Source organism: Mastigoproctus giganteus, chromosome 6, assembly GCF_048544385.1.
Source record: "Mastigoproctus giganteus isolate SK-2022 chromosome 6, ASM4854438v1, whole genome shotgun sequence".
Classification (NCBI taxonomy): domain Eukaryota; kingdom Metazoa; phylum Arthropoda; class Arachnida; order Uropygi; family Thelyphonidae; genus Mastigoproctus; species Mastigoproctus giganteus.
Window position 1 is genome coordinate 228,613,853 of NC_143580.1, and position 22,210 is coordinate 228,636,062.

At 34.6% G+C, this 22,210-nt stretch overlaps 1 protein-coding gene across 4 annotated transcripts in view; it reads right to left on the reverse strand.

Moving 5' to 3' along the window:
- The window catches only part of Myo81F (unconventional myosin 81F), a 326,469-nt gene that overhangs the window by 195,169 nt on the left and 109,090 nt on the right, over window positions 1–22,210 (reverse strand). For 3 of the 4 annotated variants that reach the window (XM_090376764.1, XM_090376763.1, XM_090376762.1), the window contains exons 7-10: window positions 14,992–15,141; window positions 9,397–9,489; window positions 3,933–4,007; window positions 2,441–2,491 (exon numbers count right to left, since the gene is read on the reverse strand). In XM_090376764.1, coding sequence (XP_090232890.1) covers window positions 2,441–2,491; window positions 3,933–4,007; window positions 9,397–9,489; window positions 14,992–15,141 — 369 coding nt within the window. The remainder of the gene's footprint in view (window positions 1–2,440; window positions 2,492–3,932; window positions 4,008–9,396; window positions 9,490–14,991; window positions 15,142–22,210) is intronic. The other variant, XM_090376766.1, reaches the window with a different exon arrangement.

A 22,210-nucleotide genomic window follows, 5' to 3' on the forward strand; every position in this document is an offset into this window, starting at 1 on the left:
AGAACAATATCTGGCATGACCATGCGTCGCACGCTCACACGTATGGGCTATACCAGCAATGACTCCTATGGCATCCTCTCCTAACCAAGGTTCATTGGCGTAAAAGACTCGCCTGGTGCAAAGAGCATGCAAGTTGGACGTTAGAAGACTAGAAGAAGGTGTGCTTGTCGAATGAGTCACGTTATTTACTCCACACCGTGGATGGTTGTGTACAGATTTGGCATCAACAACATGAGGGTCTTGATCCATTATGCATGGTATCAAAAGTGCAGACTGGTGGAGGCAGTTGTATGGTGTGGGGCATGTTTCACTGGCAGGAACTTGGACCCCTGGTGCATGTGGAACAACGTATCAGTGGTCTCTGCTATCATCAACTGCTTGCTAACTGTGTACACCCCGCTATGTTACACTTTTTCCCAAATGGCAATGGTGTCTTCCAAGATGACAATGCGCCGAGCCATCGGGCACTTGTTGTGCAGTAATGAGGAACATAGTTCTGACTTCCGGTTTGAGGTTTGAGGAATGGTTTGAGGAACATAGTTCTGACTTCCGGCATATAAATTGGCCTCTGAACTCAGCTGATATCAATCCCATAGAGCACTTGGGGGACACTATGGAAAGGCATATCAGGCATCTGGATACACCAATCACCTCCATACCTGCATTGCTGACCACATTACACACAGCTTGGTTAGCCATACCTCCCGAATGCTTCCAACATCTTGTTGAATCAATGCCACGTCGGATAGCTGCTGTACCGAGAGCAAAAGGAGGACCTACGAAGTATTAGGTAGGTGGTCATAATTCAGTGATCACTCAGTGTTTATAGAAATGGTGGTTTAAGTCAGCCATAAACTGGTTGCACCAACCAGTTATAATTTTTACATTATTTTTCATGGATCAATCTTCCCCACTTAACACGGATTCACTTTCTGCTCTATTTTTATGGCCCAAATTACAAGTGCAAAGCAGAGGAGCACCTGTAATTATAAAATTTATAAAACCTTCATGTCATCAAATGTTCGAGTACCAATATCTTCAACTCTTGTGATATAGGTATAGTGTTTGTTTAAAGCTGTATTATTTCCACTGAATATTATGTATTATAGTCTAATTGAATGGGTGCTGTTAACTGTTGAGGAAGAATCTGTATATCAGTTTTTTACTGTAAATCCCTCTGGATGAGAGCTATACAGAGTAGTGCTAAAGATGGTAATTAACATAATCTTTTGTTCTCTTTGATGCTGATTAATATTAGTAATATGAAATTTGTTCTGTACAATCATGAAACAACCTGTATAATGTATAATTCAGTGTATACTTTGTGAAGTTGACGTGGGGAAACTCTGATGGCTCTCCCTACCTTAATAAGCACAAATTTTTAAAAAATTTTAATTAAAAACTTTTAAATTTAAAGAATTATTAAAGTTAAATTTTTTATATGCTGTTAAATCTTTTTTTATGAAAAAAATATGAAAAAAAATGAAAAAAAAGATGCTGATGAAAACACCAAGTAGAGAAGCATACAGTTTCAATTAAATTTCCATTACAACATGTGCAAAAAGGATTTTTTTACTGCACAATTTCAATCATGAATATTTTCTGATAAATTTTTTATGATATACTTTAAAACAATCAGCATTTTTAGCATAACTGTCAGCATCAAAAGTATATTGTTCTACTTAAATTCTCATTAGAGTGAAAAATAATGAGAGTATTGCAACTGACAGAAAATAACTGATGAAAGGAAGTAGACATGAGACAGTATTTGATTCTGACACAATACAATGTACTGAATATGACTCATAACCCCACATTCACAAATATAAATAATTGGGAATAAAATATGAGTGGGAAAAAAAACATATTTCTAAGTATTATCCATTTTAAAGTGTTTAAATTCTTTCACTGCCATCAGTAGTAAAACCTACAAAAACATACAATAAAATATAACAGAAAAGACAGATTAGACATGAATTACATTACATTATATGTGTATAAACATCCTCAATTTTTAACCAGCTATATTCATTCACATCACATTTCATTGTGATGTGAATGAATAAAATGCAGCAATTGAAGTCTAAGTCCCAAATGATCATGGAGTTTCAGAGAAAAAGCATATTTTGAATGGTCTCTGATAAGGCAAAAAGCTGTCCTCAAGAAAGTCCATAATCAAGTCACTCATTTTATAAATATGTGATGATCCTACGCTTTGTTCAACAAATTTTACACTTTAATTTTTTTGATCAAATACATTCGATCAAAAGCTAACTAAAAATTTAGAGTTCTTTTCCATATTTAATATAATATGACTTATCTAAGGTGTGCCTGTCCTTTGTTAGCCTCACAGTTTGTTATTTAAAAAAAGAATCCCCATATAACTACGATATAAATTATATGAAAGTAAAACATTTATGTATTCAAATTGCAACTTTACCCCAGGCATCCTACATTCCTCTGTCAGAAGCCTTAGAACACATTTTGGAGGCTGGAAATAGAAGAGCTCATTAAAACTTCAATTTTATAGTAATATACAACAAAAAAACAAAATAACTTTACAAAAATGAATTGAATACATCTAGAATCAAAAGTTACATAGAGTGCTAATGATTACTGAATAGACTATTGTAAAATATATAAATTACAAAGAAAACAGTTTCATATTTGTTGGTCTTATCATATATGTACCAAAGGTTTGAATTTTATTATATAACTTCACAAATCATAAAATCAGAGCTGGAGGCAAATTTCAAAATTTTTTTACATGCTATGTTTGAAGGACATGACTATTAACACATAAATTTAGAAAACTTAGGATTTTTAATAATTATCGTTTACAATTATTTACAAAGTTCGCCATACATTTCAAAGAACCTTGTATCCTTCATCAGTGGCAAATCATAAAAGTTATTAACAAAAATCAACTAACATGTTACTTGGTACAAAGACAGAAAAAACAAACATTTTCTTTCTGTCTTTGTACCATCATTTTGCTCCTGTTAATGCTTATAAGTGATTCTAATTTACTTCCTTAAAATTGCAACTAACTGAAATGCAGTTAATTAAGATGAATTTTATGTATAAATTTAAGCTTTTTATTCACCCCATGAGCATTCTTCACTTCTAAAAATTCTATCTAGGTGATTTAATAGGATAGGATATTTAATAGTCTGGTTCCAAAAGCATTTTCATCAAAATTGTCATAGCAGCACATAACCATAGCTGCTCAGACAGGTCTGTAGTAGGGTTTAAGACTTATTAAAATACTGAGACTTGTGGCTCTTAAGGGGATAAAGAAGATGAATTCTTCAATTGTACTTTTCAAAATTGTGCACCATTAGAAAGTGGCAGCTGCTAAGGAGATGAGAATGTCTCAGGAGGCTTGATGTGCTTTAGTAATTTCCTTCCAAATATTCTTTTCAATTTCACTGTAGTATATATACTCTTAAATAGGTAAATACACACCCTGTGATTGTTTGAAATGAGTGATTCAAAAAAAATCAGAGTTGTGTCAATCTTTGATAAAAACATTTATCAAAGATTGACATTTATCAAAATACATCTCTTTGTGATTTTAATTTATATTCCTCATATAATTTTTTTTAATGTTCTTGATGCAAGTGATGAGAAGAACAAGTACAAATGTTGAGATCTAATAATATTAATTATTTAAATAAGATTAAATTAAATCAATTTTTGAAATGTAGTGTATGTGTGCATTTCTATTATTAATAATTACATTAACACTCATTTTGTAATATAATAAAACACAAAGCTAACAAAAAATATAACTGAAAAACTACACTATGATATTGTGCAATCATATTAAAGGAAACATCTTTGGCAAATTGGCCCCTCTGTGACTTAAAAGACATTTCAATTTAGAAATAGATTTAGAAATAAAATCAAAGAAATAATTTTATTCTTACCTTCTCCAGTAATTCTAGACAAGATGTGTTGTCTGTGAAAGTGATATGAGAAAAAATTATTTCTTCTTGTTTATACTAGAATAAGGAAAAGAGATTAAATAAGAAAAGTATTCTTTAAAAATAATTAAGGAAAATGTCCTATTCCAAATAATATACAGGTAACAGTTATATAAAAGACAAAGTTATTTTATATCCCTCCTGCAATATCTCTCTTCAGTATCCCTCTCCACTAGCTCAATACCAGTTTATATGCACAATGGCCGACCGGGCTAGCCGAGTGGGTAAAGTACCTGCCCGGCAACCCAAAGGTCGCGGGTTCGATTCCCGCCTCGGGCTTGGATCAAAGTACTGCAAAAAAAAACCTTGGGAGGTGCAATATGGCCACAGAAGCCGATGCGCCAACAACTACCAAATAAAAAAAAAAATAATAAAAAAAAATATGCACAATGAATTTGATTCTTATAAGGGCCACAATAAATGAGTGCCTCTAAGAATATGCAAATTTGATACTGAAGTTATCAGATTTGCATATTCTTATTCTCTGAGCATGCAGGTTTTCTTACCTTAATTGCTCACTAATTTTACCATCAATTAACTTCCATTAATCTTATGAAAACTTGTTATTGCTCTTAACCCATTCAGAAATATGTACATATATTTACGAGAGAGAGAGAGAGAGAGAGAGAGTGTGTGGTGATCATTTAATTTGCAGACTGGTGCAAGATTTTATGTTTACTGCACGAACTTTCCATACCTGCCACTAGAAGCGCTCTCCCTGATTGCTATTGAGCAAACTGTGTGCACATGCCAGTACTTGTTGAGCTAGTGTTGTGTGAAGAGAGTTTTTTTTTTTAGCCGCATGTCGCTGATGATTGTTTTGAAGCAAGTCGGACATACAGATTGAACAGCAGTATGCGATTCATTATTGTGTCAGATAGTGCTTAAATGCATCAGAAACAGTTAGAGAGAGATGAATTAAGCATATAGTAATGAGTGTTAATTACATTAACACTCATTTTGTAATATAATAAAACACACAGCTAACAAATTTCCTTGGTAGGACGGCCACATTTAAATGGCACAAGCGATTCAGTGAAGGCCGTGAGTCTGTTGCAATGACACAAGACCTAGTTCGCCTTCCTCCTCAACAACTCCTGAGCAAATTGCAAAGCCCAGGAAATCTTGGATGAAGATATGTAATTATACTTTGTGAATTAGTTGTTAAAATGTCCATTTCATATGGTAGTGCTCACAATATTGTGAGCACTACCATCACCTGAAAATGTCGCAAATCTGTGCCCTCTGGATTCCACACAATTTGACTCCAGAACAAAAACAGCAAAGAGTAGACTTGTACAAAGAAATGATTGATCATTTTGAAACAGGGTTGAAACTTCTTAAATTGAATAGCAACTTGTGATGAAACTTTGATTTTTCACTATGATGCAGAGACAAAACAACAGTCAAGTGAATGGAAGCATTTTGATTCACCAAGACCTAAGGAATTTTGAGCTTCTCATTTGGCTGACAAACAAATGGTTCTTGTGTTTTTTGACATAAAAGTCATCCTTGTTACACTTTTTGTGCCTCGTGGAACAACTATGAATAAGGAAGCATACTCTGAGGTTCTCAGAGTCAAACTTTGCCGTGCCATTCATGAGAAACATCAAGAACTTTCTGGTGTGAAGTGGTTTCTCCATCAAGACAATGCTAGGCCTCATATGGCTAATATTGTGTAGCCAGTGATCACTGCCGTAGGTGCTGAGGTTCTGCCACATCCCCCTTGTTCACCAGGCTTAGCCATATGTGATTTATTCCTGTTTCCACATCTGAAGGTAGCTCTGAAAGGCAAGTGTTTCGCGACTAACAACAATGCTTTCAGCGCCACAACCGAAGTACTTCAGTCTTTTGAAAAATTACTTGCAAGAAGCATTCAATGTGTGGGTATGATGGTGGCATGTTTGTTTGTTTGTTTGGTTTTTAGGAGCATTAGCAACTAAGGCCATATTACTCCGGGATATGCGGTGGTCATTCCCTGACCTCTCCGCATCCTCCGTATTTGGTGGTGATGGGCTCGAACCCCAGTCTAATCAAGAAGCGTGTGCTACGCACTGCTGCTCCTTCCCACCTGGCTACGGAGGTGCCTATGATGGTGGTTTTTTGATTTTGATTTTGATTTTATTGGCGCATTAGCTACTAAGGCTATAATGCGCCAAGACCAATGATGGTGGTGTAAGTGTGTAAAGTTCAAGGGAGAGTATTTTGAGAAGGAGAAATTCACAGAATACTCAGATGATGACAATTAAAATAAGATCTTGCATCAGTCCGCAAATTAAATGATCACCCCTCGTATTACAAAACTTAAATTAACAAAGTATTGCAGAAATTAAACTGTTAGCAAAACTTTATCCACTAGTGAAGTTAAATTCGGCTACCAATGTTACTGGAAAGAATTTAACTTAGCAGAAACACTAGAAAAATTAAGGATTAAATTTACAAAACATTATAGAAACTAATTTCACAAAATTACTGAAATAAAATATACAAAATTACTCAAAGAAGATTTTAAAAATTACATAAATTAAGTTTAAACAAATTTTAAACAAAAATTTTGTCTACCAGAAACCTGATGTTACTCTCCTTCAGGAACCAAATTGAAACACATCCGCTCTTTTGAACTGCCTACAGCATTTCTGCTGTAGGCAATTTATATTTGCAAGGGTCCTTTACGTGTGCCTTGGAGCACTTCGCTGGGGACTCTGGGACAAGTAGGCAGTGCTTTTTAGTAAATGGATTTCATCAGGGAGGAATCATCACTCCAAGTAATGCTAGCATCTGTTGTTTGTAGTGTTGTAACATCAACAGACGCATTTGAATGATATTCAGAATCTGCATCACTTGAACAGAATTCTATTTCAGTATTAGATGTCATATTATAAAGAGCTGATTCAATGGTATCAGCTTTCAGTCCTGATATCCCAGGCAGTGGAGCCATTATAACAATCGTTTTAGATTAAAATTTTATCAATTAACACACACTAAGGATGATGTTTTGTTTTTCACAAACTAAAGGATTAACCAACGCTTGTTAATCCTTATTTATTCCTCCAACTTCCATTTTTTGGAACAACCTCCCTTCATATGTATTTCCTTAAAAATTAAAATCTACAAAAATTCAAGTCTAATATCAACAACTATCTTCTTTCATCTTCTCAACCTTCATCCCATGCACAGTACTAAGTGCTATAAGTTCTAATACCTCTCATGCTTGGGAGTTTTCATTGAAAAAAAAATTAAAATTCAGCTAGCATACCATCTTAAAAAATTTTTACTGACACGTTTACAAACAGTGTTATTGGCTGAGAAGGACCACGTGGTCTGGTCGGGGACAATCATAAAGTGAAATAAGTAGGTGCCGGTTGACATGACCACTGGTTAGTAGAATCAGCAACTTTAATTTCCAAAAACCAATTCAAATCATTAAAATGCACTACACTTTCATCGTTATCATATGTTCAGTTATAAGAATCAATTTTAAACACCTTTGTGATATTTTTCTAAAGCACATTTCTGGAGTTCACTACCATAAAACAATAAAAAACAATTTGCAGTTTCCAGTTTATTGGACTTTTCTGTTAGCACAATCTATTATAAACGGATAATAAACTCGATCTTATTGCATTTGCAATAATATGGATAGATGGAATTCTGTGAGTTTTTGCGTTATGGTGAAATGTGTTTCTCCTTCCATGAAATCTTCAATCATATAAAAAACATAAATAAATTTTCAGAATCTTCTCTTCATTTCTATTTTTAAGCTTCGTAAACTTGTTACTCCATATCTCACTCGTGCATGCCATATTCTTTGTTATTGATTGCTTATTTTTTTAACTGTTTTAAATTTACAACCCCCCCCCCAAAAAAAAAGTCAGTGAACAAAAATATCAATTGGTTAGCATGTTACATATTACAGTATTAATTAAGTTACGTAAGTAAGTGTAAATTTATTTTTATTTTGCTAACCTGTGGAAAATATTCTTCTGATTTTCACGTATCATTTAATTTTGTTAACTGGCAAGGTAAAATAAAAGTATAAATTTGTGCTTTATATCTTCATTTTTATAGCTTGTGGGTAATATTCCTCCGATTTTCGCTTATTAGAATCACCATTTAATAGAATTAAAATTCAATTTGCAAATGTGATCTCGATGACCGTTACTTACACATATCGTGTACTGAAGGGTATTTTATTATGGAGAGTCCACCGTAAATTGATTTGATCGTACAGTAAACCAATCATAAAGTGGGGGTCCACTGTATACAGCTTTTACAGTGCTCTCTAGACCAGTGTGATTGACACTATACAAAATCTCAGCTGTAATGCAATGCAATTCTCAACCTCCAACCCAAGCTCGGTACTAAGTACTATAGGTTCTAATACCTCTCGTGTTTGGGATTTACATAAAAAAAAAAAAAAAAAGCTCATGGTTTGATCAGTGTGCTGATATCGCTTAGTTGCTTGTGTTTTTTCCTTTATCTCCTTCTTTCCTTTATTGACCACAACTGAATAAACATATACCTGCATTAAGCCAAAAAAAAAAAAAAAAAAACTGCAGTTTATTGAAAAACTCAAGTATACAGCTTTTATAGTGCTCTCTAGACAATGCGACTTACACTAAGCAAAATCCCATCCATAATGCAATAGCCCACAGTTCAATCAGTGTACCTTTCTTTTCCTGAATAAACTGCAATCGAATGTATACATATGTACATTAAAGCAAAAAAATTGCAGTTCATTTTGATGCAATTTTGTGTTTTGAGCAGTGAATGTGTTAAGATAAATATCAGGAAAAGAATTTTCTATACTAGATTAACAAGAAAATAATAAAATAAAATAAAAACATTATTTTCTTTATTTTCTTTTCTATATTATTTTCTTTATTTTATCATAGTAGTAACACTAATTTCACAAAACCATTATGCAGTGTACTTGATTTTGTACTGAGTGTATGCTAAATACATAAATATTGCAAGTAATTGTTCATTTTACTTTCGAAAGATCACACATTATGGTTTTGATAAAACTGAATTGTTTATAAGATCAAGAGTTATAAATCAGATGTTCAAAAACTAGGAAATTAGAATGTACAAACATATCTAATCTGAAAATTTCATTTTGCATATCACAAAATTGTTAAATGCATACTTAAAAAAATCTTAGCAATTTTTTTCTGTTTATCAAAAATAAAGAAGAAGTGATAAAGTTAGAGTACATGAAAAGGTTTTTAGACAACAAATATCTACTTTTACTAATAATACCTATCTTTCACTATGAATATCTCCTTTTAATCTTTTTTTTTCTTTGTAATTAAATTAAAACTGTGAAGTTTTAATTTAATTACAACGAACTGCTTAAATATAAATTACAAAAATTTTAATAAAAAAATAGTTTCATTAAACTTACTATTTCTTGTTCCAGGGCAAATACATAATGATTAAAAAATTTGTGAAGTTTTTCATTAGTGTAATTGATACAAAGTTGTTCAAAGCTGTTTACCTGAAAAATAAAATTGTGTGCTGAAGAAAAAAACAATCAAACCCTACACATATATATTAAAGCCAAGCTTATTAGCTAAAAAAAAGCAATTTGATACAGTCAAACTTGGTAATAACGAGCATGGAAATAACAAGATCATGGCTGTAAAGAGCAAAAAGCCATAATGATTTTAATTTACACATATTCCCACACAATCGCTCACTGTTATAACAAGCGTACCACATAGATATACTGTACAAAAAAATTTTGGTAACTATGAAAACATTCTTAATTATTCGGGTAGTCAAAAAAAAAAACCCAATTCTTGGAATAGACAAAAATGAAATGGCAACTTAGCTTTTATGACCACCAGCATCAGATTAGTGGCCGGTTTATGACCTTGTCCTTTTGGGGACAGGGGCTATACAATAGCGCATTGGCATTCCACTGTCACATTACCCTATTTACAGATTGTCTTGTATTCACTGAACCTTAAATTTATTTTGGGACTTCTAAGAATTCTGGCAATGAAACTTCTAAGAATTTAGGAAATGGGACTTCTAAGGATTTTGGAAGCATTTCAAAACTTCTAAGAACTTTGTATGCAGATCACTTTATTGTCATTTTAAAGTAAAATCAGTTAGAAATGAACCCTTCCTTCAGAAACATGTCTACTAACAAAAGAAAGTGTCTATCGATTCGCGAAAAGTCAACATTATTCATGAGTTTAGAACGTGGTGTAGAAAATTCAGCACTACACAAAGAAGTGCTAAATTTTCAATAAACGGTCCGATCTTGAAGGCTCAAGCAGAAAAATTTGCTAAACAATTTAATTTGGATGTGACGTTGTTACATACAGAACAATTTGTACGTAACAACAGTTGGCTGGATCAATTTAAAAACTTAATACAAATAATATGTAGGTATATACTAATATTATTTTTTTCTCTCTAACATTTCTTTTGTTTTTTGAATCTCTTTTTATCAAGTTATTGAGAATTAAAAAAAAAAATAGGAGGTAGATTTAACTCATCACTGATATAATGAGTAATGGTTATAACTAGGAAATTTTGTTGGTCCCTTGATGCTTGTTATAATCAAGTTCAACTGTATTTAAATAAACAATCATAAAGGCCAATGCTTCTTAAAAAGTGCTTCAGATTAATTCTAGTAACATGCCATAACCTTAAGATTCCTATAATGAAAACATGTGGCAAAATAAAAGAGTACAACTTATGGAAATAAATACAGAGTATATTAACAACTGAGTGAAAAAATTCTGCATGTGACAACTGAGTATGTAGCTACAGTGTATAATTCAATACAGCTAACAATCATATATAAGGTGTGATCAAAAAAATTCAGTAAGCGTTCCAAAAAATTTATTTTATTAAGAAATATTTGTATCGTTAATTTAGTATTAGTTGTGGCAAATGATGCAAGAAAGCAGGCTTATAAAGCATCAGTCAAAAAAAAAACAAAAACACGAAAAAAACTACACACTTCACTCATCCATGCCCTCCAAGAATTATCCCAGTTCTTCCTTGAATTTATTCAATTTGAATAAATTACCAACATCAACAAAAACAGATGGAAGTTTGTTCCAACAGTCAACCATCCACTGGCTAAAAGCAAACTTCTGCACACCTATCCTGCAGCCATCCTTCTTTAACTTGAATTTATGTCCCCTCATGTGTGTAGTCTCAGCAAGAGAAAGAATTCCATCAACATTTAGCTTACTCGATCCATTCAAGGCCTTAAACACTCCTATCAGATCTCCCCATAAGTGTCTGATCTCCAGATGTTGCAATTTGCAGGACTGAAGCCTTTCTTGGTAAAAGCACCCCTTTGTTACCTTCACCAATCTGGTTGCGTATCTCGCACCCATTCCAGCAGATTAGCATTAGTTGAGGTATATGATGCAAGAAAAGCAAGCTTATAGAGCATCATGCAAAAAAAAAAAAAAAAAAAATCCTACCTGTTTCACTCATGTGGTCACTCTAAATTTTGGTCTAGTTCAGCCTTAAAATGATTTAATCTATCAACTTCCACAACAACAGATGGAAGTCTGTTCCAGCAATCAGCTACTCACTGGCTAAAGGCAAACTTCCGCACATCTATTCCACAACTCACCCAGGGGGCTCGGCACATCCAGGTCCTGAGCTGGATATCATCATTCTTCTATTTCTTGGTGATTCTCTCACTAACTCACTCTCTCTCTCTCTCTCTCTCTCTCTCTCTCTCTCTCTCAGCGTAATTCAGAAATTTTTTTTTGGCTGGTGCAGCATAAGCCTCAGGCTTCGTTGCGCCATATAGCTAATAATAATAATAAAAACTGTCTTTCCTCAATTTGAATCTATGCCCCGTCAGGTTCATAATCTCAGCAAGTAGAAGTATCCCATCAGCATTGAGCGTGCTCAAACCATTCAAGGCCTTATACACATCCTTCCTAAAGTTAGGCCTCCAGACCTGTACAGAGTACTCAAGATGTGGCCTAACCATGGCCTTTTACAAAGGGATAAAAAGGTTTCTGTATATCATTGACAAAAACCCCACGGGCTGTCCTAGCAGCCTGTCTGAACTGCTCAGAGAAATTCATATCTGACTGCACAACTGCCCACAGGTCTTTTTTCATTTTCAAGAACCCTGAGTGTAGTACTACATAATTGGTATGTTAATCTGGGATTACTGCTACCCATAAGCAGTACCTTGCATTTGTAAATGTTAAACTTCAGTTGCTATTTCTCAGCTCATCAACTTAATTATCCTAGGTCTTGTTACAGTAGGTCACCATAATTACTATCAGTAATCACTCTGCCAACCTTTGTATTATCTGCATCTTAGACATTAAGCCTGATATCCTTCATCAATATCTTTAATAAATATTGAAAACAACAATGGGCTCAGCACTGAACCCCACCCCAAGCGCCAAGAAACATTAGTCCAAGAAGAGCATTGCCCACTGATAACCACTCTGTCTTCTCACACTAATCCATCCCTTTATTCATAGCATTAACTTGCCCTTAAAGTCACATTGCTCCAATTTGTCCAGCATTTTTTTTTTTTATGTACAACAGTATCAAAAGGTTTTCTGAAACAAAGTATATGACATCAAAATTCGTTTTTGCATACAGTCACTGTATCCAATCAGATGGCCAGACAGACCTCCCTTAACAAATCCATGCTGTGACTACAGTATAACTGCATTCCTGTCTAGATGGTCCTGAATTACTTCTTTAACCTGTGACTCCCAGAAACAGATATTAACCTAATGGGTCTTTAATTACTCATGTCACCTTTTGATCCTCCTTTGTGAAGTGGGGATAGATTTGCACATGTCCAGTCCATAGGGACCTCCCCTGAATCTAAGGATCCTCTCATAATTATGGCTAAGAGTTTGCTTACCTCCTTTGCCACTTACCTTAATATAACTGGATAGATTCCATCCACCCCAGGCCCCTTTTTTATGTTTGGCTTCAACAATTTCTCTTGCACTTTCCTTTCAGTTATCACAAAATCATTAAGCTCCCTGTTAGAGTTTAACAAGCTTCTATCCTCCACTTCCCTACAGAATTCGTCATGTGTGAATGTAGATCCAAATGCTCATTCAGTTTGTCAGGTATCTGAGTAGGATCATCAACAGTTGAACTATCGATACCAAGTGGACCAATCTGATTCATCCAGAGTTTATATAAGTAAAGAAGTCCTTGCTGTTTTTCTTAGCATCCTTTGCCAAAGATTTCTCGTAATCTGCCTTAGCTTGCCTAACCTCCTTTGTGACTTGATTACAGAAGAATTTAAATATATTATAAACTTCTGTATTACCTGACAATTTATATGCATCCTATGCATTTTTATTCTTTAATTTTTATTTTTATTCTACAAGTCTCATAAGTTCATCTGACATCCATTTAGATCTAAGCCTTGAATAGTATTTCTTAGTTGGTATGAAAAGCCTAGTAGCTTCTATGATTGCTTCTATGATTACTTCCCTGAATACTTCCCATTTACAATTTGTGTTGGTAACATCATCAGTTGGTCCTGTTACACAGAATTTAAAACCTGTCTAAGACCACTGCAGTCACCCTTGGGAAAGTGAAAGCCTTTCCCTTTATCCTTGACAGTAGTTATGTCTTTAATTAAATTCCACATTAGCACACTATAATCACTGCCACCCAGTGGGTATTTTACCTACAGAGACTGTAGGTAAAATGAAGATTGTAGGTTTAATGAAGAAATAACTGTACTTATAGTACAGTTATTTCTTCATTAAATTTTTAATTTTAGCTTTTTTTTATGTACTCACCTCTTAATCCATAAAGTTAAAGATGTGGATTCAAGTAAGGTGAAAAAAATTAAGAATTGTTAAAGTTAAAAGGTGCCCTAAGGAAAAAAAGAAGTACACGACTCTTCCCAGGTTGTCATATATAAATAAGTGGAGATGTAAATTAAAATCCAAGAGTCATGACATGAGACTTTCGAAAACATCATCAGTTGGTTATAGGGTGAAAAGAAGAAGTTTTGAACTTTTTTATAATAAACTCAACTCCTGGGATGCATAGTTGAATCATGTGCAGGGAATTTTATACATGTTAGATGCCACATCAGCGAAAGGTTTGCTGGTAATTTTGCATTCAGAATCTTGTATGGTGAATTTTGCCGGAACCATTCAATAGCTAAGACTTCATATTGTATTAATTTATGACTACAATGGTTGCAAGATTGTGCATGTTGGCTGAGCTCTCTTACAGAATAGTTTGACCGAAGGCTATTATTGTGATAATAAGCTCTGGTATTTACTGTCCTGGTTGATCCAAACTTAACAGTTGTACTGCCTATATAGCATGCATTACAGTTGTGCTGACATTTAATAAGATATATTATTTATATCTTGAATATTGTATATTGTATTTATATATTTCTTTTATATCTGTTAACTAGTTATACTGCTCATGCATATGTAACAAGTACTATCATCTATCACAAACAAAATAACAATTCATACAACTCAGATGTTACTGCACCCACTTTCTTAAAAGCTCAATAATTTTGTACATTTATACTTTAGCAATGTTCCTGCAAATTTTCAATCCTGTGTACTGTAAAATTCTGCTTTTTGACACTAAAGTATTTTAAATTAATCCAAAATTAAATTAAATTGAAAAACATTAGGGTGCTAAACTTTGATAAGACTAACTCTAATGAAAATCTGTTGAAGAATATGTAAACTTACAATTGTACACCACATTAATGCAGGAGTTCTTAGCTGCATCATAAGGTCTGACAGTTTTTACAAAATGAAACAGATTGTATACTAAAAATGAGAGACATGAATAAAGTCCCAGGCTAAGTAAAAAATGATTAAATTTTTTCATTACATTTTGGAAATTTTCAGGCTCTGATTTAGGAAGTGCATTGTCAAGAAATGTTACTTATCATTATATATGTGACTTTCACAAGAATAAAAAGATCCAAACTACAGAAGAAAGAAATGAGAAATAATTAAAATAACTGACTACTTACATCAAAATTTTCAAAACCAAAGATGTCCAGTACACCTAAAAACCGTTCACTGTCTTGGCCAGGATTAGTACAAGTATTGATAAAATTCACAATCCATGCAAAGGTGCGAGAGTAAAGAGCTTTTGCCATTGCATGTCTGTTTTCTCTTGCCTGAAAAATATGAATATTCTATGTAACTACAAAAGCAAATACACAAATTTCAATTTCCATAAAACTATATCATAAAACTTCTTTTAAATATAATACACAAAAACATGCAAAAATACTCATATATATATATATACAGCAATACCTCGCATAGCACTGATAATTGGTACCGAAACTGTTCTGTGTTATGTGAAACCGTGCTGATTGAGGTATAATTAGTATTAGTATTTAGTAATGGTTGGTTGGTTGGTTTTGATTTTATTGGCACATTAGCTGCTGAGGCTATAATGCGCCAAGACCAGGTCATATATAAAAAATTTTAAACTTTCAGTGACCCAATTACTTAGGTCACTATGTAAAAATATATAACAAATGTATAAAGGATAAATAAATATAAAATCACAATAAAATGTAAATTTTATATATGAGCAAAAACGTTTATTGATTGTAAAAAGCTAAAAACAGCAGACACGTGGTCATTGTCGGATCAAATCTGACTGAGTGTATAAGGCTCAGCCGGATGACTAAAAACGGTAAAATATAAATCACGTTCTTGTCTAAAATGTGGACACACGGTTAAAATGTGATGAATAGTTAAAATGGTGCCACAGTTCTCGCACATAGGACAGTCATCCGCCCTCAGCAGAAAAGCATGTGTAAGATGACTGTGTCCTATGCGGAGACGAGCTAGAACAACTTCCTCTTTGCGGTTCCTGCGCAGACTAGACTGCCAGTGTTGGATTACAGGCTTTATCTGATAGAGCTTGTTTGTGACTTGCTCATGCCAAGATTGTTGCCATTGGGAATGTAATTTAGTTTGTATTAGCTGCCTGTAGTCTGTATAGGGGACTAACAGGCAATAAGTGTTGTGTGGTTCTGGTGATCTGGCCGCAGCATCTGCCAGTTCATTTCCTCTGATCCCAATGTGGCTGGGAATCCAGCAGAAACGGATGTCGAATGAACACTCAAACAAGGAATGTAACGTCTGCTGAATCCGTGTCACAATGGGATGAGGATTATACCTCATCCCCGATAAAGCCTGCAGTGTACCTGAAGAGTCAGTGTACACCATACATCTTTTGTGCTTACGGGTTTTAATGTGGTCCAAGGCTAGCTCAATAGCATACAACTCAGCTGTGTATATGCTGCATTCGTGGGGAATCTTCCCAGAGATAGTACTATCTGGAAAGATAGCAGCAGATCCTACAGACAACTCTGATTTCGAGCCATCAGTGAACACAGGCAAAAAATCAGAGTAATCGGATCGGTGGGCAGCATAGAGTTGCTGGTAGACAGATGATGAGGTCTCAGACTTTACCCATTTCTTAATGGAAAAGTCGCAGGACAGGATATGAGCATGCCAGGGTGGAAGAGTTTCTTTTGGTGTTTTTGCAACCTTGTCTACATTTAGTAATGGCCACATGGTGCAAGAAAGCCTATGGCTTATGCTGCACCAGCAAAAAAAAAAAAAAAAAAAACGAATAAAACAATGATAAAAAAATAAATAAAATAAATAAATAATAATAATAATTAATAAAAGAAAAGGAAATTAAACCTATCATCCTATGCACTTCCCTCACCCGAAGGTACTATCCAGATGACCTTTGAATTTCCCCAAACTGTCAGCCTCTACCACCCATGTAGGCAACTTATTCTAGTAATTTATAACTCACTGGCTAAAATAAAACTTCCTGCAGTCCAATCTAAAAATTTCCCCCCGTAACTTGAATTTATGTTCCCTAGTTCTAGCATCATTTATAATCTTGAAAATTTCATCCTCATTCATTTTACTGATGCCTCTCAGAGCCTTAAACACCTCAATCAAATCTCCTCTAAGGTGTCTAGTTTCCAAACTCTGCAACCCACATATTCGAAGTCTTTCTTCATAAGGACGCCCTTTTGCTGATCTCACCAGGCGAGTTACCCATCTTTGAACCTTTTCAAGAAGCTCAATGTCTTTCTTTAGGTGCGGTCTCTATACTTAAACACAGTATTCCAAGTGTGGTCTAACAAAAGCCTTATATAATGGGATTATCACGTCCCTATCTCTACTTGCAAAAGTTCGATAGATCATCGATAGGACACCATGGGCCTTCCTTGCAACCTGTTTACAATGCTCAGAGAATTTCATGTCTGACCGTATCGTAACACCCAAGTCCCTTTCCTCCAGTAACTGGGTTTAGTTGAACTCCACCAAGTGAAGAAGTTATTTTGGAGTTACTATTCCCCAGGTGTAAGACTTTGCACTTTGCTGGATTAAAGCATAGCTGCCATTTTTCTGACCATTCCTGAAGTCTATCTAGGTCTCTCTGAAGAAGCTCAGCTTGACAGTGATCATTAACTACTCTACCAATTTTAACATCATCTGCAAATTTAGACATCACGTCCTCTATCCCTTCATCGATGTCGTTTATGAAATTTAAAAACAACAGTGGTCCTAATACTGATCCTTGGGGAACCCCACTTCTTACATCAACCCAATCTGAGGAATAGCCATTTATCACAACCCTCTGCCTCCTGCCCTGAAGCCATCCTGCTATCCATCTAAGGATTTTCCCAGTGATTCCAACCTGTTCCAGTTTATAAAGCAACCGCTCATGTGGGACTGAGTCAAAAGCTTTGCTGAAATCTAAATAAACAATGTCGAAATTATTCCCTAAATCCAGCTCGTGAATGACCCTCTCAAAATAGCAAACCAGATTTGTTAAACATGATTTTCCCTTTACAAAACCATGCTGAGTATCCTTGAGAATTTCAATTCTATCCAAATGATCCTGAATTCCACCCTTGATCATTGCCTCCATGATTTTCCCTACCACTGAAGTCAGACTGACAGGTCGATACGATAATTTCCCACTTCACTCTTAGAGCCACCTTTATGTATGGGAGATACATTGGCATTTTTCCAATCCAACGGAATCTCCCCAGAGTCTAGTGATGCTCGCATAATTAGCCTCAATGGTTCAATACACTCACTTGCCACCTCCCTTAAGATTATAGGGTATATTCCATCAACTCCAGGAGCTTACTGGCCTGTAGGCTCGAAAGTTTTTTCATTAAATAATCTTGCAAAATTTCAATATCATTAATTACATATTTTTAAACTTCGCTCCCACAATTTCCCATTGCCACAAAAGGTTTTTCATTTGTAAATATCAATGCAAAATAACTGTTGAGTTCATCTGCTGGTTGGTTGGTTTTGATTTTATTGGCACATTAGCTACTAAGGCTATAATGCGCCGAGTTCATCTGCAATGGCAGCTGGTGTATTTAATACTATCCCCTTTCCCTTACGTAAATGTCCGATCTGGTTTGTCCTGCTCTTCTTGGCCTTTATATATGTGAAGAATTCCTTATCCCCCGCCCCCTCTTTGCTCTGTTTGCTAGTGATTTTTCAAACTGCCTTTGCCTGCCGAACCTTTTTTTGACTCTATTACAGATCATCTTGTAGCTTAACAGCTACAAGATGATCTGTAATAGAGCTGTTATAGGCTTCAGTACTTTTTATTGCTCTGTAACCTTTCCATGCCACCTTTTTCTGCTCAAGTAATGTGGCAACTTCACTACTTATCCAACTTGGAACCCTCCTCGTGGAGTATTTTTTAATGGTAAATATCCATTCAAGGCATCTGTGATTAATGTTTTAAAAGCATACCACAGTTCAATTGTATTCATTCTCTGTGCAATATCTACCCAGTTAATAGAGGCCATGTAGTACCTTAAGGCATCATAATTTCCTTTTCTGAAATTAAAACCCATTCCTTTGCCTTTTACTACTGCTACCTCTCTCATCATCATCCACCGCAGAACTCCGTGATCACTTCCTGCTACTGGTTCCTCTACTGTTCCTCTACTCTACATCTGATTCATGGGTGATGATGAGGTCTAGGATATTCTTTTCTCTAGTACTTTCCCATTATAATGGATTTTAATTGAATGCATACCAGAGATATAAACTAAAAACAAATTATAATAAATCTATAAACAATTTGCGGTTGATAGCCAATTAAAAGGATTTGAAATTAAAAATATTGCAAAAATTTTATTAATGAAAGGTAACACCATTAGAGATGAGAAAAAAGCTTTATTGTTTATTTAGGTATTTCAATACTAAAGTCCGGTGAAGTCATCTCTTCTTTTTCTCAGCATACAAGTTTTTGACTGCACCTTAAGGTGCAGTCAAAAACTTGTACGCCGAGAAAAAGAAGCATCAAACCCCATCTTGTAAAATTTGCTGTATCTTGATGCTACGTTCAACATCCAGATCTCCATTCATAATCGCCTTACAGGCCATGTCAACCCCCCCCCCCCTGAAAAACTTTCTCCAATTCTTCCGTTGAAAATTTTTTTGGTGCCACTTCAGTGTTATCCACTTCAGAATTGTTTTCCTCTTCTTCATATGCAGTTTGCTCATCAATTTCAAGGAGAGTTGCATCATCTAAGTCATTTGCATGTGAGTCAGTGCAGTCACATACATTGGCAGTGTCAAAAAGTTTAAAATCCCAAGTTCTTCCGATCTTCACAATGTCTTTGGCAATTGTCTGAATTCGTAATTCAAAACCAATGAAATAATTTGCCAAATGGGGCAAAACATGCTGCCAAACAGAATGCATATTGTTGGCAGCGATTTCTAGCCAAGATGCAAATATATTTTCGATCATATTTAAAGGAGTAAAAAATAAACTGTGAATGAAAAGCTATCATGTCGTCTTGTCATGATGAATTAAGAATACTGAACACTGTTGCACTTTGCTAGTGACTGCCTGAGGGAAGCTATTGGCACATGTGCATGTGAGACAATAGAGTTGGCACTGCAGCATATATGTACGCATTCCTAGGCTACAACAATGCAGCATATATGTAGAGTACGTGTCTAGGCTATTGAATGAGTTTTAATATGTACAGTAAATTTTTGACTTAAACTTAATTGAAAACCGTGTTATAGTGAAACCCGTGCTGTTTGAAGCCGTGCTAAGAGAGGTATTTCTGTATTTGTGACTGATTCACCAAAGTGGCTCTCTAAGTAGTTTTAAATTTACATTAAAAACATATACTACCTAAGAGAGCAAACAGTTAACCACACAAATGGTTTGTATATACTTGAAATCTAAATATAATTATCTTATCAAAAACAGAAATATATCAAAATACAGAGAAATAATTTAAACCTGGGGAGTTGGGAGATCCTGAATCCTTTGAAGTTATCAAATCCCATAATTTTCAGTCGATTCGTGACTCTTATTCACTAAAGTAGCTCTCTAAGAAATGAAACCTCAATCCATGAGCACCACCTAAGTTTATATTAAGAACATATACTATCTGAGAGAGGTTGTCAAGCATTTATAAACACAAATGATTTACAGACACTTGACAACTAAATTATTCTCTTACCAACAATAATGAGAAATATACTACATTATTTAAACCTGTGATGCTCAACACGTGGAACATGGACATTCTCGTCAAGACAAAACACAGATGACTAAAAATATTAATGCAGATAAATTCAATGCACGACACCATGTAGTAAAAATATGAGATTTTAATCTGAAGTAGTAATATAGGAAACATCAATGCAATTGTAAAGTTTATTGAAAGCTTGCACTTAGCAGCCAGCAACCAATGGCATCAGACTTGATAGTGAGAAAATACTGGATGAACACTAGTTGAGAGTGACAAGATACAGTGGCCCACATTCCAACAATAAATGTTTTTTTTTTTTTAATTCACAGCATTTTTATAAACTTTTTACAATGGGAAAAGTACTGTTGTGTAAAGCAACATTTTAGTGCATTAGTAGAGGCATATTATATAAGAAAGCAAGATTATATAGCATCAGCCAAAAAAAAAAAAAAAATTTCCCATTTTACCCATCCATTCACTCCAAATGGTTGTCTAGTTCTGCCTTGAACTTATTTAAGTGTTCAATCTCCACTACAACAGTTAGAAGTTTGTTCCAACTATCAACCACCCTCTGGCTAAAGGCAAATTTCCGCAAACTTTTTAAACTTTTTTCACATAACATTCAACACAGACATTTCTACTGATGATGACAGTAATCATACAAATCATCATAATCATTATGATAATTTGTATGATTAATAGGTAATATCATTATGCTGTATTAGTAGGGCCCACACACACCAGTTTGAGAATTACTGACATAAGCAATTCCAAGGTCAATGCTATCAACTGGTATACAGCATTCCATTTCTGGCTCAGTCATGTATTCTTTTAATAATTTGAACTATACCATTTTTTAAAATTTTTTTTTGGCTTTAGCTGATTAGCTCAGTTAACAAAATCCACAGTTAAAAGTAGCTCAGATAATCAAGGTCCTACTGCAGGGGTCAGCAACCTGCAGCTCGTGAGCCGCATGCGGCTCTTTAACTTTTAGTCCATATGAAGCACAATTTGAAATGGAGTTAAAACAAGGACATGTGGAGTACAAGACTAAAATGCCTTGAAATTGAAGATTTGGAGAGGCAAAAGGCTGCCCTTGCAATTCTACACAAATGGACAGCGATAGCTGAGTTGAAAAAGCAAGACCAAATTGTGTTCAATGTATGGAGTAGCTTACTGAACACATATATAAATTTGAAAATATTTGCGTTTGGACTTCGCTCAGTTTTTGGTTCGACGAATTTCTGTGGACAAATATTTTCGAACATGAACTATATTAAAAATAAATCAAGAAACCGTCTCAACAATTTGAGTCTCTCAGCATGTTTAAAGATGAAAATTATGGCATACTTCTTGATGGAGACTCGCTCAAGAAGCTCAGCAGCAAAAGTCGCATTAATTCGTACCTAATTGGATGTTTGTTACGTTTTTTCAGTTTTAATAAATATATATTTTTTTAATAAAACACCTTCTAACTCCATTCCATTTCTTAAAAAACTCTCCCTTTCCTCCTCCCAGCTTGAGCTGAGGTGCAGTGCTTCAGATTGTCTTTTTTTTTTTAATTAGATCAAAAATGGCTCTTCACTCAAAAAAGGTTGCCGACCCCTGTCCTACTGTATACAAGAGTACCTGATAAAGAGACAGTACTTAACTAATGAAAGAAGATAAT